Here is a 13,470-nt window from a genome sequence, read left to right as displayed (position 1 = left end):
TGGCACAAAATGGGTATCAATGAATGGTATGATGAAACAATGCAGGGCTCAAGCCTGATTGATCTGAACAACAGGGACAGTGGAGAAAAGCAAGGGATGAACTATGGGCCAGACTCAGGGTGGGGAGAGAGGAAGGGAAGGGACTGTCCAAGCAGGCACGACCTCCCTCTCCCCACCTCCTTCACTGCCTCACATGGCCAGGCTGGGTTCAGATGAAAATCTCATATAAAGGTGAAGTTGGCTTCAGAGGGAGGGGCATTGTATACATTATTTGAGTTTCCAAATAAATAAATAAAGTAAGTAAGTAAGTAAGTAAGTAAGTAAGTAAGTAAGAAGGAAACCTGTTCACCAGAAACTGGAGGGAAGTAATATGAGAGACGGAATTCATGCTCTGCTGAGAATAACTCAGGTATAAGCTCTCACCAGATGTTTGCAGTCTTCTCTGGAGGGTACAAGGTTAGGAAAGAGGAAAAACAAGAGGGCTCAAGAAAAGAAAAGGTTATGAATATTCAGGTGGATAGTATGGTTAGGAAAGACAAATGAATGAATAAGATGGATTATTGAGAGATGAATAAGAAGATAAACAAAGGTTCACGTCAATTCTGGTTAGAATGAAAGTAAACAATTTACCCGCTGGTGGCAACGGACAGAGATTCAGAAGCGAGCAAAGGATACAGTGTGCTGAGAGAATGAGAAATTAGTTAAGTGTCAATAGGGAGGAAGAGAGCAGCCCAATCCATCCTTCTTTCAAAAAACATGAAGAGCTCCTATGTGAGGTAGGGCCTGGATATTCAGAAAGGAAAAGCACGATCCTGCCCCACAGGAAACTCATGCACAAACTACTGCCAGAAGATGATAAGGAACCAAAGACACTTAGTACAGAGTCCTTGTGATACTTGCCAATTTTAATTTTTTTTTTAGTTTCTAAATTTTTTACATGTTTATTTCTTTTTGAGGGGAAGGGGAGAGAGGGAGACACAGATTCCGAAGCAGGCTCCAGGCTCTGACCTGTCAGCACAGAGCCCGACCCGGGGCTCAAACCCACAGGCTGCGAGATCATGACCCGAGCTGAAGTCGGGCACTTAACCAAGTGAGCCACCCAGGCACCCTGTCAATTTTACTTTTTCAAAAGCAATTTTTAATTTATTCTCTAGCATCATATTTATATTTGTATCATATAAAAACTACAAACCAAACTAACAAATTGTACACTTGCACACCTACCACACAACTCACATACCAGAACTTCGACTTTTACGTTTATCTAAATTCTTCTGCTCGCCTCTTACAGCTCTTTGTACTGTGGCAGCATCTCCACACAACCAATCGAGTGTCCGGCTACTTCTTCTAAATTTTCTGTGCTGGTCAGACATATGCCACAGAGGCGCTCTACAAACTTCAGGGTCCAAGAAAACAACTCCTCTTTCTTGTCTACAAGAAAGAGTTAAGGCAATATTTTGTTTCCTAATAAATACATTTCTTACAAACATTATTCTAGGAACCTAAGTTAGCTTTCCCTTAAAAGATTTTAAATAATTTGCAAAGGTAATAAAAGTTCATACAAATGGATAGTTGTAAATACTAAAAAAGCACTCTCAAATGTTGTCATGGAAACTTAAAACTCTTTGAAAATGATTTGTATTATCTTCCTGTCTGGTAAGAAAAATGTTATTTTACCTTACAGTTTTTTTAAGTTTATTTATTGAGAGAGAGAGTGCACACACACGCAAGTGGAGGAGGGGCAAAGAGAGAGGAAGAGAGAGAATCCCAAGCAGGCTCTGTGCTGTCAGCATGAAGCCTGATGTGGGGCTCAAACCCACAAACATGAGATTGTGACCTGAGCTGAAATCAAGAGTTGGGCGCTTAACCCACTGAGCCACCCAGGTGCCCCTACCTTATGTTTTCAAATAAGGTTTAAAATTATCATTTAAAAAGTTACTACCCCAGGGGCGCCTGGGTGGGTGAAGCACCCAACTTCAGCTCAGGTCATGTTCTCACAATCCATGGGTCCGAGTCCTGCATTGGGCTCTGTGCTGACAGCTCAGAGCCTGAAGCCTGCTTCAGATTCTGTTTCCCCTCTCTCTCTCTGCCCCTTCCCATTCATGCTGTCTGTCCCTCTTTCTCAAAAATAAACATTAAAAAAATTAGAAAAAAAAAAAGTTACTACCCCAAACAGGATTTTGGACAAATACATGGACAAATATATAGTGACATATATCCATTATTATAGTATCATACAAAGTATTTTCACCACCCTAAAAATCCTCTGTGTTAATTCTATTTTTAATTTTTTAAGGAAACTTCAAACTCTTTTCCATTGCAGACATACAATTCTTTATTTCTACCAACAATGCACAAAGATTCCAATTCCTCTGTACTCTCACAAACATCTGTTATTTTCTGTTTTGTGGTGTTTGTGATTTTTTTCTCAATAGAAGCTGTCCTAATGGGTGTAAGGTGGTATCTCACTATGGTTTTCATTTGCATTTCCCATACAATTAGCATGTTGAGCATCTTTTCATGTCCTTATTATTGGCCCATCATATATCTTCTTTGAAGAAATGTCTATTCAAGTCCTTTGGCCATTTTTTAATTGGGTTGTTTATTTGTCTGTTTCTTTCTTTCTTGTTGAGATGTAGGGATTCTTTATATATTTTGAGTATTAACCCTTTATCAAATAAATGAATTACAAATCTTTTCTCCTACTCTATGGATTACCTTTTCACGCTGCTGTGTCCTTGGATGCACAGAAGTTTTATATTTTGATGTAGTCCAGTCTACCTATGCTGTTTCTTTTGTTGACCGAGCTTTCGGTTCATATCCAAGAAATTATTGCCAGTATAGCGTCATGAAGGTTTCCCCTATGTTTTCTTCTAAGAGCTTTGGAGTTTGTTCTTACATGCAGACTCTGTCATGGATTTTGAGCAATTCCCTCTTACAGATTTGGAAATTCCCCACTTAAACCTAAATTAGCTCTTGAAGATATTCCTCTCTGATGTGTATAAGTGAGGTCAAAGGGCCTGTGCATTTTCTAACAGAAATGTAGCTGTTAACAACGTGTGGATACAAATAACTATAAAAACCATCTGCTCCTTCCGAATCAATGTGCACCTCAAATGATGGAAAGACAAAGAAGGGGAAAAAAGATAATGCGAAAAGACAAAGAATTCTCTCAGATACAGTAACACTGGAATTAAATCTTACCAGGTCCAGTTTTGTTTTTTTGTTTTGTTTTTTTAACGTTTTTTAATGTTTATTTTTGAGAGAGAAACAAAGTGTGAGCAGGAGAGAGGCAGAGGGAGGGAGATAACAGAATTCAAAGCAGGCTCTAGGGTCCAAGCTGTCAGCACAGAGCCTGATGCGCGGCTCGAACTCACGAACTATGAGATCATGACCTGAGCCAAAGTCAGACACTTAACTGACTGAGCCACCCAGGCACCCTTTACCAGGCCCAGTTTTAAGTCACCAATCCAAAGAATAATCCAGAATTTTTTTTAAGAAATTAAAAATTTTCAACCTAGGGTTACTATTAAAATAAAGGTACTTATATCCCTCCACCAAAGGCTCTCTTCTCTATTATAATTTCATAGTTTTCTATTCCCTTTTAAATATTTATCTTCTCTATCCTCCACTGCTGTGTTTCTTGATGCTGCCATTATTAATACTTTTTTTTATGCCTAACACATTGACTTATTTTGCAAACAGCTGCCTGAAAAGCCTAAGGGTGCCTGTGTAGTTAGGCACCAATTTAAGAAGTCTGTTTTCTGGAATAATATTTATTCATTAATATTCTTGAACACCTGCTTTGTGTAAGACTGTGAAAAAAACAAAGCTGCAAAACTCACCAGAAAGGTCTTATAAACTGGCCTTAATAGGCCATATTCAGTATCATAATCACTTAGAAGGATAATGACCTGGAAATAAACATACCAGCAAGGCTGCATGGGGCATTTCTCCCCAGTGGATCATCACAGCAGGCAATACGGTCGACAAGAAACTAACTCTCTTCTGGCCCTCCAGCTGACATGTCAGGTTCAAGGGACCAAGACTCACACCCAGTGGGTTCAAGAAAACGTGTTAGAAGATAGTTTGACACTAGATTATAGCTTTGAATGCCAAGGTAAGATATATAACGTTTTATTTTATTTTGTGACCTCTGATGGCTTCTGAGTAAGGGATTAACATGACTAAAGCTCTATCAATGTTAATATGGCAGCAGTATGTCAGGGGCTAGAAGCAGAGAGAGACTAGAGGCAGAAAGATTATTACCTTCCATTGGGGGAATAATAACATTAATAGTAATAATATAACAGCAGTAACCAATACTTATTATTTTTTTTTTTTGGCAATTTACCATTTGCCACACACTCTTCTAAGCATTTTTCATGTCTGAGGTCCTTATAACAACCCTGTGAGGCAGCTTTAGTACAAATATTATCTCCTTCACAAATGGGGAAACTGAGGCAACCAGAGGTCACGTAACTTGCCTAAGGTCTCATGGCTCGTAAGTGGTAGGACCAACATTTGAACCCAGATAATCTGGTTCCAGAGCCTATACTCCAAAGCCAACTCAACACCACCACCTCCCAAAGTGCACCATGTATGCTCACCTTGCCTAAGATTTCAGAAAAACCCGTAAGGGATAACTCATTTCTCCCTAAGAAACTTGATAATGATAGGGCCGACAGTTCTAGTATTAGACTCAGCCAATCAGTCTGTGTGAGGATATCATGTGGGAATAAATGAGATCTTGAAGAGTCGCTGGTACCTCTTTATTTAGTGCCCACCAAGTGCCAATCATTTGTGCATCGTCTCATCAAATCCTCACAACAATCCTATGATGGGGGCGTTGTTTTTAATCCACTTTTTTCAGATGAGGAAATACGGGTTCAGAGAGGCTACGCTCTCTGTCCCTCATTACAGAACCAGTTAACGACAGCAGCAGAAGTAGAATCCAGAGTCATATTAATCTCATGTGCTTCCTACTACCTCACACTGAGGCCTGGAGCAGTAGTGACAGGAACAGTGCCAGTCTAGAAGGCGGCAGTCCTTCTGCTCTCAAAAGGCCAGCAACCCCCTCAGGAAGACTCTGAAGCTGCTTAGGGGTGCATGTGTAGCTGCGTTCCCAGGCTATCTCTCTGCCCAGCTAGAAGTGACACGAGGCAGATGCTGAGTCAGCCGTTGTTCCAAGGAACCAGAACCAGCCTGTAAACCAGGCGAGGCCAAGGCAGCTCTGAGGACTCCAACACACAGAGCGCAAACATCAAACCCCATGGAAGTTCACAAACACAGGCTATCAGTTTGTGGCCCTCCAGGAAGAGAGGTTATAAATAACATTCTCTGAAGAGAACTGAGGCGAGTCAGAGGGAACTGAGGATAGTACCTGGAAATCAGAAACCCAAGGGAGCGGAGTTAGGTTAGAAAATTGACTATGCTTGTTTTCTCAGCTAATTCCCATATGTTTAACCTCAAAGTTTCTCAAAACTTTACTCTTAGAAAAATGGTTATGAGATAATATTAAATTAAAAAAAGCAAAACACACCAACACAATTGAAAGATGGTGGACTTTTGGTATTCATTTTCTTTTCCCTGAATTTTCCAAATTTCCTGTAACAGACATATATTACATTGTTATCCAGGGACAAAAATAAAATACACTAATCAAAAAATTTTTAATTCGTATTTAGGAAGAGAAAAAGAAAAAAAGACCAATTTCACAAAAAGTAGTCTAGTCATTCCCAAATGTTCAAACAGGCGACATCAAAATCACATGAGACATCTGTAAAAAAATACAAGTTTCCAGAACCCAAAGACCTACTCAGTCAGAATTTCCCTGGGGGGAGCCTAGGAATCTGGAGTTTTAACAAGCTCCCCAGGTGACTATAATCTTTTTTATCAAGGAAGTCCAGGAGGACTTTCAATTCCCTTTTTCGTTTTGAGGTTCCTTGGTGATTTATTTAACACCGGCACAAATTTATACTGGAATGCAAACATACAGTATGTCATGGTGGGAGTAAGTGACCGGGGTGAGGACTTGGACGGCCTCATGCCTCACCATTTATCTCTGCAAACTTCTGAACATCACTCAGGGTTTTCAGTTCTTGTCGTGGACATGCTGTTACACACAGCGCTACGGACTTGATCTTCCGGTTTATCAAGTCCAGATTGCATGGATCCAAAAAGAACACATACCTAAAGCATGGAGAGAAATATTGAGATGTTATTTTGCAAAAAACACATTCTGGTTCACTGCCTAATTTGACCAAGCCTGTAAGCAAAGAACATCCATACCCTTCCCAAATTTTGTCAAAGATGAACAAACAATTCAGAAATCTAATCACAGGTTGTTTGAAAACATACTGTTAACAGTGGGGACTGGAGGAATTGCAGGACTCCTATTTGTCATGATGTATTTTTCTAATATTTACATTTTTGTAATGTAGTTCATAATTAGAAATTATCTATTTTAGTTTTTTAGATAATTAACTTGTTTTCTTTTTTTTTTTTTTGGTCAAGGTTGTGCCCTAAAAGTTACTAGAATATTCCAATAGTGCTATATAATGTGAATTATAGTTTATGTATAAGCTTTAGCTAATATATAATTACATATAAAATTTAAAATTATAAAAATGAAATATAAACTTTTGCTAATTAATATGTAATTATAAAAATGAATTGTAAAATTACATACAATTGAATACGTAATGTTGAATGGAGACTAGAGGGAATTATGCCAACATGTTATCTGCAGTCATCTCTGGATGTTAGAATAAAGTAATTTTAATTTTCTTTCTTTCATTTTTCAGAATTCTCATTTTCTAGTAAATGAAATGACTTTTGAGGTGAGATAACTACAGTAAATATCATTTATTAAAAAGGTCGATTACATATCAACAAAGTAATCTTCAAATCTTAAATTATCCCTTTTGTGTTCTGTACATGCATGTTTTAGGAAAAGGAAGATTAACCAGAAATTACACTGAAACAGATTGGTTTTTTTTTTTTAATGTTTTATTTATTTTTGAGACAGAGAGAGACAGAGCATGAGCAGGGGAGGGGCAGAGAGAGAGCGAGACACAGAATCTGAAGCAGGCTCCAGGATCCCAGCTGTCATCACAGAGCCCGACGCGGGGCTCGAACTCACGAACCGCGAGATCATGACCTGAGCTGAAGTCGGACGCTCAATGAACTGAGCCACGCAGGCATCCCTGAAACAGATTGTTTTTAAATGTTAAACCGTAGGGACCCTGGGTGGCTCAGTGGATTAAGCGTCCAACTTCAGCTGAGGTCATGATCTCTCGGTGTGGGATTCTCAGGAACCCTGCTTTGGTTGGGCTCCCTGCTGTCTGCTTCAGATCCTCTGCCCACCCCACTCTGCCCTTCCCCTGCTCATTCTCTCTCACTTTTTCTCTCAAAAATAAACATTTTTTAAAAAATGTTAAAAAGTAGAAAAGATGATAAAGATTGCAGATGTTATCATTTGCCCCAAAAGAAATACTCTTAACTAAGAATACTCTTAACTAAGAAAAGCAAAGTCTAACGTTATGGATCAACAGAGGGGAAACAAGCAGGAATGTTTTCATGCAAGACAGGAGGTAAAGAACCTCCAGCGCTGGTTTCCATTCGCCTGGGTCCGTGGAAGGTTTTATGAAATTGTCTCTCTGCCAACAGCCTTTCCCACATTGTTAAGTTCTATTGCTATATAAAATAGGATTCAAATCAGGAAATATAACCAAATATAAGAACTAGGTGAGAAAAAGGAAAAGCAAAAAGATCAAGTCAATACATATGCTGGAATGGACAATATATAAAAGGATACCAGAAAAAAAATTAAATAAAAAAAGAAGTGTGTACATCAGGGGGATGGGGGCCTGAGAGGTATTTGCAGGTAGAGTAACACTGCACACAGGAGAAGCACCAGGGACGAAGAACCCAGCATGAAGGTCAGGGATAAACTACAAACCACCAAACTTAAAAAAAAAAAAAAAAAAAAAAAGGTATTTTGTAACCATTACCATTCCACAGAGAATGACTATGTAGCCCAAGAGAGCTAGAAGGTGCATGAATTCAAACCTAGACCTTCTGAGTTTCATCCCATGTACAACCTGCTCTATCCCCAAAATATTTCCTACAAAATAATAAATCATTGTAACCTTTCTATATTAACTTACAATATTGTTTCCAGCATTCTGAAGTTCAATTCAATCCATGGCAACAAGTTCCTACGTAATTAAATTTTAACTAAATGGCATTTAACTGAATATTTACAGAGTAGGAAAAATGCATGTCTCGAACAGACAAATTTTATGATTCATTAAAACTGTACCCTTCTTGCCTTTTGATTGAAAAATGCCCTTTAGCCAGGTAAATAAATCCTTACATTAGTTTCAGTTTTCACATCAAACAAAAATGAACTGTATGCGGCAATTCCATTTTTTGGAAAGGAGACAAATAGCCAACTTTCAAGTAAGCATGGCACTGGCAGACCAGATTAACTAACAAATCTACTGATAAGTAGGTTTTTTTACTTTTTTTTTTTTTTAATAATTTTTTTTTTTTTCCCAACGTTTATTTATTTTTTTGGGACAGAGAGAGACAGAGCACGAACGGGGGAGGGGCAGAGAGAGAGGGAGACACAGAATCGGAAACAGGCTCCAGGCTCTGAGCCATCAGCCCAGAGCCCGACGCGGGGCTCGAACTCACGGACCGCGAGATCGTGACCGGGCTGAAGTCGGACGCTTAACCGACTGCGCCACCCAGGCGCCCCAAGTAGGTTTTTTTAAACTGACAGCACAAGATGCGAGGTAGGAGGCCATAAAACATTCCCAAAAGGCTTCTCACAAACAGCCAACCACTGTCACGGGTAACCGAGAAACCAAAGCAAATTTTCATTGCCATTCTCAGGGAGTCTTCTACTGGACCTACTAATAACTTACAAACAGCTTCCAGTTCCACATCCTGTAGAGGAGCAGGAATGAATCAACTACCAAAAGTGGGATTAAAAGAGAAGGAAGAGAAAAACACTTCACAAGCTGAACAGCCCAGATACCTGCAGGCATTGGCACACAGGACAGGGGCCTGCAGCATCACCACGTGGTACTGAGAAGAACACATTTGCAAAGAGATCTGCAAAACAGCCTAAGCGAGCTTGGAACTTCAACGTTAAGAGGAACAGCGAAAAATGCTTAAGACTAAACCGTAAAGCGAACATTATAGAGGCTAGCAGGTAAGGCACGTAACTATGTATCACAGTCAAGACAGCTCCTGGGAACTACTGAAGGAGAGAAACAGATAAATTCATTTCAAATCGAAATTCTTGAAATACAGGTTATCCCCAAAAAGACAGGACAGGAGAGAGTTCTAAATAAAATGTCTACATACACAGTAAACTCACGGGGACAGATGCACCAAAGATGAAAACAGGGCAGTAAAGCAAAGGAAGGGCACTAAAGCATGGAAGGTCGGGAAAAGGGACAAGAGGCACAGAAAGAGGTGACGTTTAAAGCTGTGCTCAGAGCAAGGCAGTGAACACAGAATGAGCTGATGTAGATAAGGATGCCAGAGATGGTTCAAAACTGCTTTACACTTCTATTTTGCTTTCATTTTCTTCAAGGAAGACAGGGCACGGTAGAGAAAGTAAGATTTACTGGGAACTTACTTTGGGCCACAAAGTATCTTAGGCACTGTCCTCACACATCCTAATTCAACAAAAGGGAACTGAGACTGACAAGCTGGACAAATAACCAAAAGCCATACTGACTTGATGACTTGAACCCTGGGGTGCCCGACTCCCAAGTGTTGCTCTTTCCGCCACTGCTCTTCCAACTTAAAATGGAAAGTGAAGGGCACTTGGGTGGCTCAGTCGGTTGAGCATCCAACTATTTTTTTAATGTTTATTAATTTTTGAGAGAGAGAGAGACAGAGCACCAGGGGGAGAAGGACAGAGAGAGGGGGAGACACAGACTCCGAAGCAGGCTCCAGGCTGTCAGGAGAGAGCCTGACGCAGGGCTCGAACTCATGAACCATGAGATCATGACCTGAGCTGAAATCGGACGCTTAACCAACTGAGCCACCCAGGCACCGATTAAACCCTCTGGAACCCCAGAGCAAGGATTCTGAAGCCCTACGTGGACACAACACGGTACTGTCCTCCACATGGTATGCAACCCTCCCATGATAAGGATTAAAAAGGATGACACAAAGACACTTCATTCATTCAACAAACACTACTAAGTGTTATTATGAGTCTACTCCTGGAGATACAAAATTCATTAAAAAAAAAAAAACAGTTCTTAAATACAAATAATTTACAGTCTAGAGAAGAAGAAACAAAAACAGTCATTTCTGCTATGAGGCAAGGTTGAGATGGTGGAGGAAACAGTGTAATTCTGCACACAGCATAAGGGGTTAGAGGAAGCACTACGGAGCAGGAGGCAGTATTGAAGCCACACTTTGGCAATGAGTAGGAATTTTCCACACAGATGGGGAAGGGAGCGTTCTAGGCAGAGAAAACTGCATGTATAAAAGTATAGAAGCATGAAAGAGCATATTTAAGGAACAGCAAATAATTTGATAAGGTGGACTACAGGATCGGACATCAAAGGGCTATGCCCAAGGAGAAACAGGGGACAGAAGAGGCAGCCATCCTTACAGCTGAAGGACCTTACAGCTCCACTACATTAGGGAATGCGCTTTCAACAGCCACAGCACCCGGAGCCCCCCGCCTTGGGTTCAAGGCCAGGGAGCGGAAGGCTGGGCCACCAGGGGGCGCTGCTTCAGAGCTGAGCCTTTGCCTTCAGTTGCCTCCTGCTGCCATGGCAACTCTGCGGCAAGGCTTTTTGGAGTAAAGAGTGGCAAACAGATACCAGTCTGCTGGCCACCTCCTGCCAAATTTGGCTCCTGTCCTCTCTAATCAGGACGGAAGCACTGCAGCACTAAAGCTGGAAAGCTGGCTGAAAAACCCCTCTGTCCGTCGCCTCTGCGTTAGTGATTCCTAACACGTGTTTTCCCCAGAGGAGAATAAAAATGGAGTCTGATCATTTTGCCAATTATTACCTCATATCAATTTACAATTTACAGCCCCTCTCCACAGAGTATGCTGCCATTAGTGAATCACACCAAAAGGAACAACACAACAGCCTGGCAGAGGCTTCTCCTATTGCTAAATATAGGCTTCAGAGAGCCCTAGATCTCCGCTCCACTCGCAGTGGAACTGTGCCCAGAGGAGGCCTCTTACTTCCTGCGTGGGGTGCCAGCAAGGCAAGTCCAGTCATCATCCCCCCCCCACCCAACCCCGGGGTGGGGCCCAACTGCCCCATGACGGGCTGTGCTTTACACAAGGACAGAGGTATATAGTCTGCACACTAAAGCCAATAAAAAACCCAAACTAACCCAACACCAACTAATGCAACACACAATTAACTAAAACCCCGCCTGCCCTCTACTTTCTTCAACAAAGCTAAGGGGTAAGAGAGAAACAAGCTGAAAGCAGTGATTGGTCTTCAAAACTGTAACTCTAGATAGTGGCTGAGAGAATTGTGCAATGTTCACCATGTCCCCAAGACGTCAAGAACACAGACCAGGGAACAGAAGAAAAGGGCGGAGCTGAACTATGGGCAACGTGACCCCTGAGGTTGAGGCCGCCAATGCCCCACTTTCCCACTGCCTCCCAATCCTAATGAGGAAAAGGCAAGGGGAGCCTGCATGGTTCAGTCGGTTAAGCGTCCGACTCTTGGTTTCAGCATAGGTCATGGTCTCATGGTTCGTGAGTTTGAGCCCCACATCGGGCTCCGTGCTGATAGTGCAGAACCTGCTTGGGACTCACTCTCTCCCTCTCTCTCTGCCCCCTCCCCTGCTTGTGTTCCCCCTCTCTCCAAATGAATAAATAAACTTAAAAAAAAAAAAGGCAAAAATGTCCCGAGAAAGAGGTAGCACTTGTTATAGAGATGCCTCAGCACGTACTTCACCATCCTCCAAAGGGCACTGACCAGCCTGCAGCCTTCTACTATAGCACTTCCATAGGTTCACAGGTAACTGCTAAGAAGGGAAACTTCCATGATCATTTCTGGTAAATTCACAGCACTGAGAGGTGAAAACAGCTTCCAACTGTGAGGAAGCCCAGGAATCAGAGTAAGACAGCAACACTCTGAGAGGTTTACCGCTCTCACCTTACATCCCAAGGTCTTCTTTCTGTTCCTTGCTCTCAGGCTTACTCGCCTTACTCTCTCCTACAGGCCTCAGCCCTTCTCTCTGCCTGGAGTGTTCTTTCTCCAGAGACCAGCACAGCTACTGGTAGCCCCCTCACTTGCTTACAGTCTTGACTCAAAAGTCACCCTCTCAATGAAGCCTCCCCCAGCTGCCTATCTAAAATGCCATCTCTCAGGCTCTGTGGTGACAGCTCAGAGCCAGCAGCCTGCTTCGGATCCTGTGTGTGTGCGTCTCTCTCTCTAACCCCTTCCTTGCTCATGCTCTGTCTCTCTCAAAAATAAACATTAAAAACAATTTTTTTAAATAGGGGTGCCTGGGTGGCTCAGTCGGTTGAGCGTCTGACTTCGGCTCAAGTCATGGTCTCGTGGTCTGTGAGTTTGAGCCCCATGTGGGGCTCTGTGTTATAGCTCAGAGCCTGGAGTCTGCTTTGGATTCTGTGCCTCCCTCTCTCTCTCTGCTCCTCCCCTGATCACACTCTGTCTCCCTCAAAATAAAACATTAAAGGGGCTCCTGGGTGGCTCAGTCGGTTGAGCATCTGACTTTGGCTTAGGTCACGATCTCACAGTTAGTGGGTTTGAGCCCCACATTGGGCTCTGTGCTGAAAGCTCAGAGCCTGGAGCCTACTTCAGATTCTGTGTCTCCCTCTCTCTCTGCCCCTCCCCCACTCACGCTCTCTCTCAAAAATAAGTAAACATAGGGGCGCCTGGGTGGCTCAGTCGGTTAAGCGTCCGACTTCGGCTCAGGTCATGATCTCGCGGTCCGTGAGTTCGAGCCCCGCGTCGGGCTCTGTGCTGACAGCTCAGAGCCTGGAGCCTGTTTCGGATTCTGTGTCTCCCTCTCTCTGACCCTCCGCTGTTCATGCTCTGTCTCTCTGTGTCTCAAAAATAAATAAACGTTAAAAAAAATTAAAAAAAAAGAAAAATAAGTAAACATTAAAAAAATAAAAATAAAACTTTAAAAAATTTTTCATAATAAAAAAACAAAATAAATAAAATGCTGTCTCTCCATTCTGATGTGCATCATCCATCTTTCCTGCTTTCTGTTTCTCCTTAGCACTTATGCTCACTAACACACTGTATATTTTACTTATCTATTTAATTATCCGTCTACACCCATAGAGTATCAGCTCGCAAAAGGCAGAGATATTTGCTGTCTTATTCATCACTATATCCACAGTGCCTAAAATAGTGCCTGGAATGAAGAAGGAGTTCCTTACTTACTTGTTGAGTTAATAAATGGATGTTAACTGTATAAGGTTTTGCC

The 13,470-nt window shown here is 41.8% G+C and overlaps 1 protein-coding gene across 5 annotated transcripts in view; it reads right to left on the bottom strand.

Moving 5' to 3' along the window:
• Positions 1–13,470, bottom strand: part of SLC44A1 (solute carrier family 44 member 1) — a 202,905-nt gene that overhangs the window by 101,177 nt on the left and 88,258 nt on the right. For 3 of the 5 annotated variants that reach the window (XM_086683629.1, XM_086683631.1, XM_086683630.1), the window contains exon 4: positions 6,056–6,192. The exons of the other annotated variants lie outside the window; for them this stretch is intronic. In XM_086683629.1, coding sequence (XP_086539755.1) covers positions 6,056–6,192 — 137 coding nt within the window. The remainder of the gene's footprint in view (positions 1–6,055; positions 6,193–13,470) is intronic. 5 annotated transcript variants of the gene reach the window in all.

Source organism: Puma concolor, chromosome D4, assembly GCF_028749965.1.
Source record: "Puma concolor isolate L17-30 chromosome D4, mPumCon1.1.hap2, whole genome shotgun sequence".
NCBI lineage: Eukaryota > Metazoa > Chordata > Mammalia > Carnivora > Felidae > Puma > Puma concolor.
This window is presented reverse-complemented; position numbering and strand designations above follow the sequence as displayed.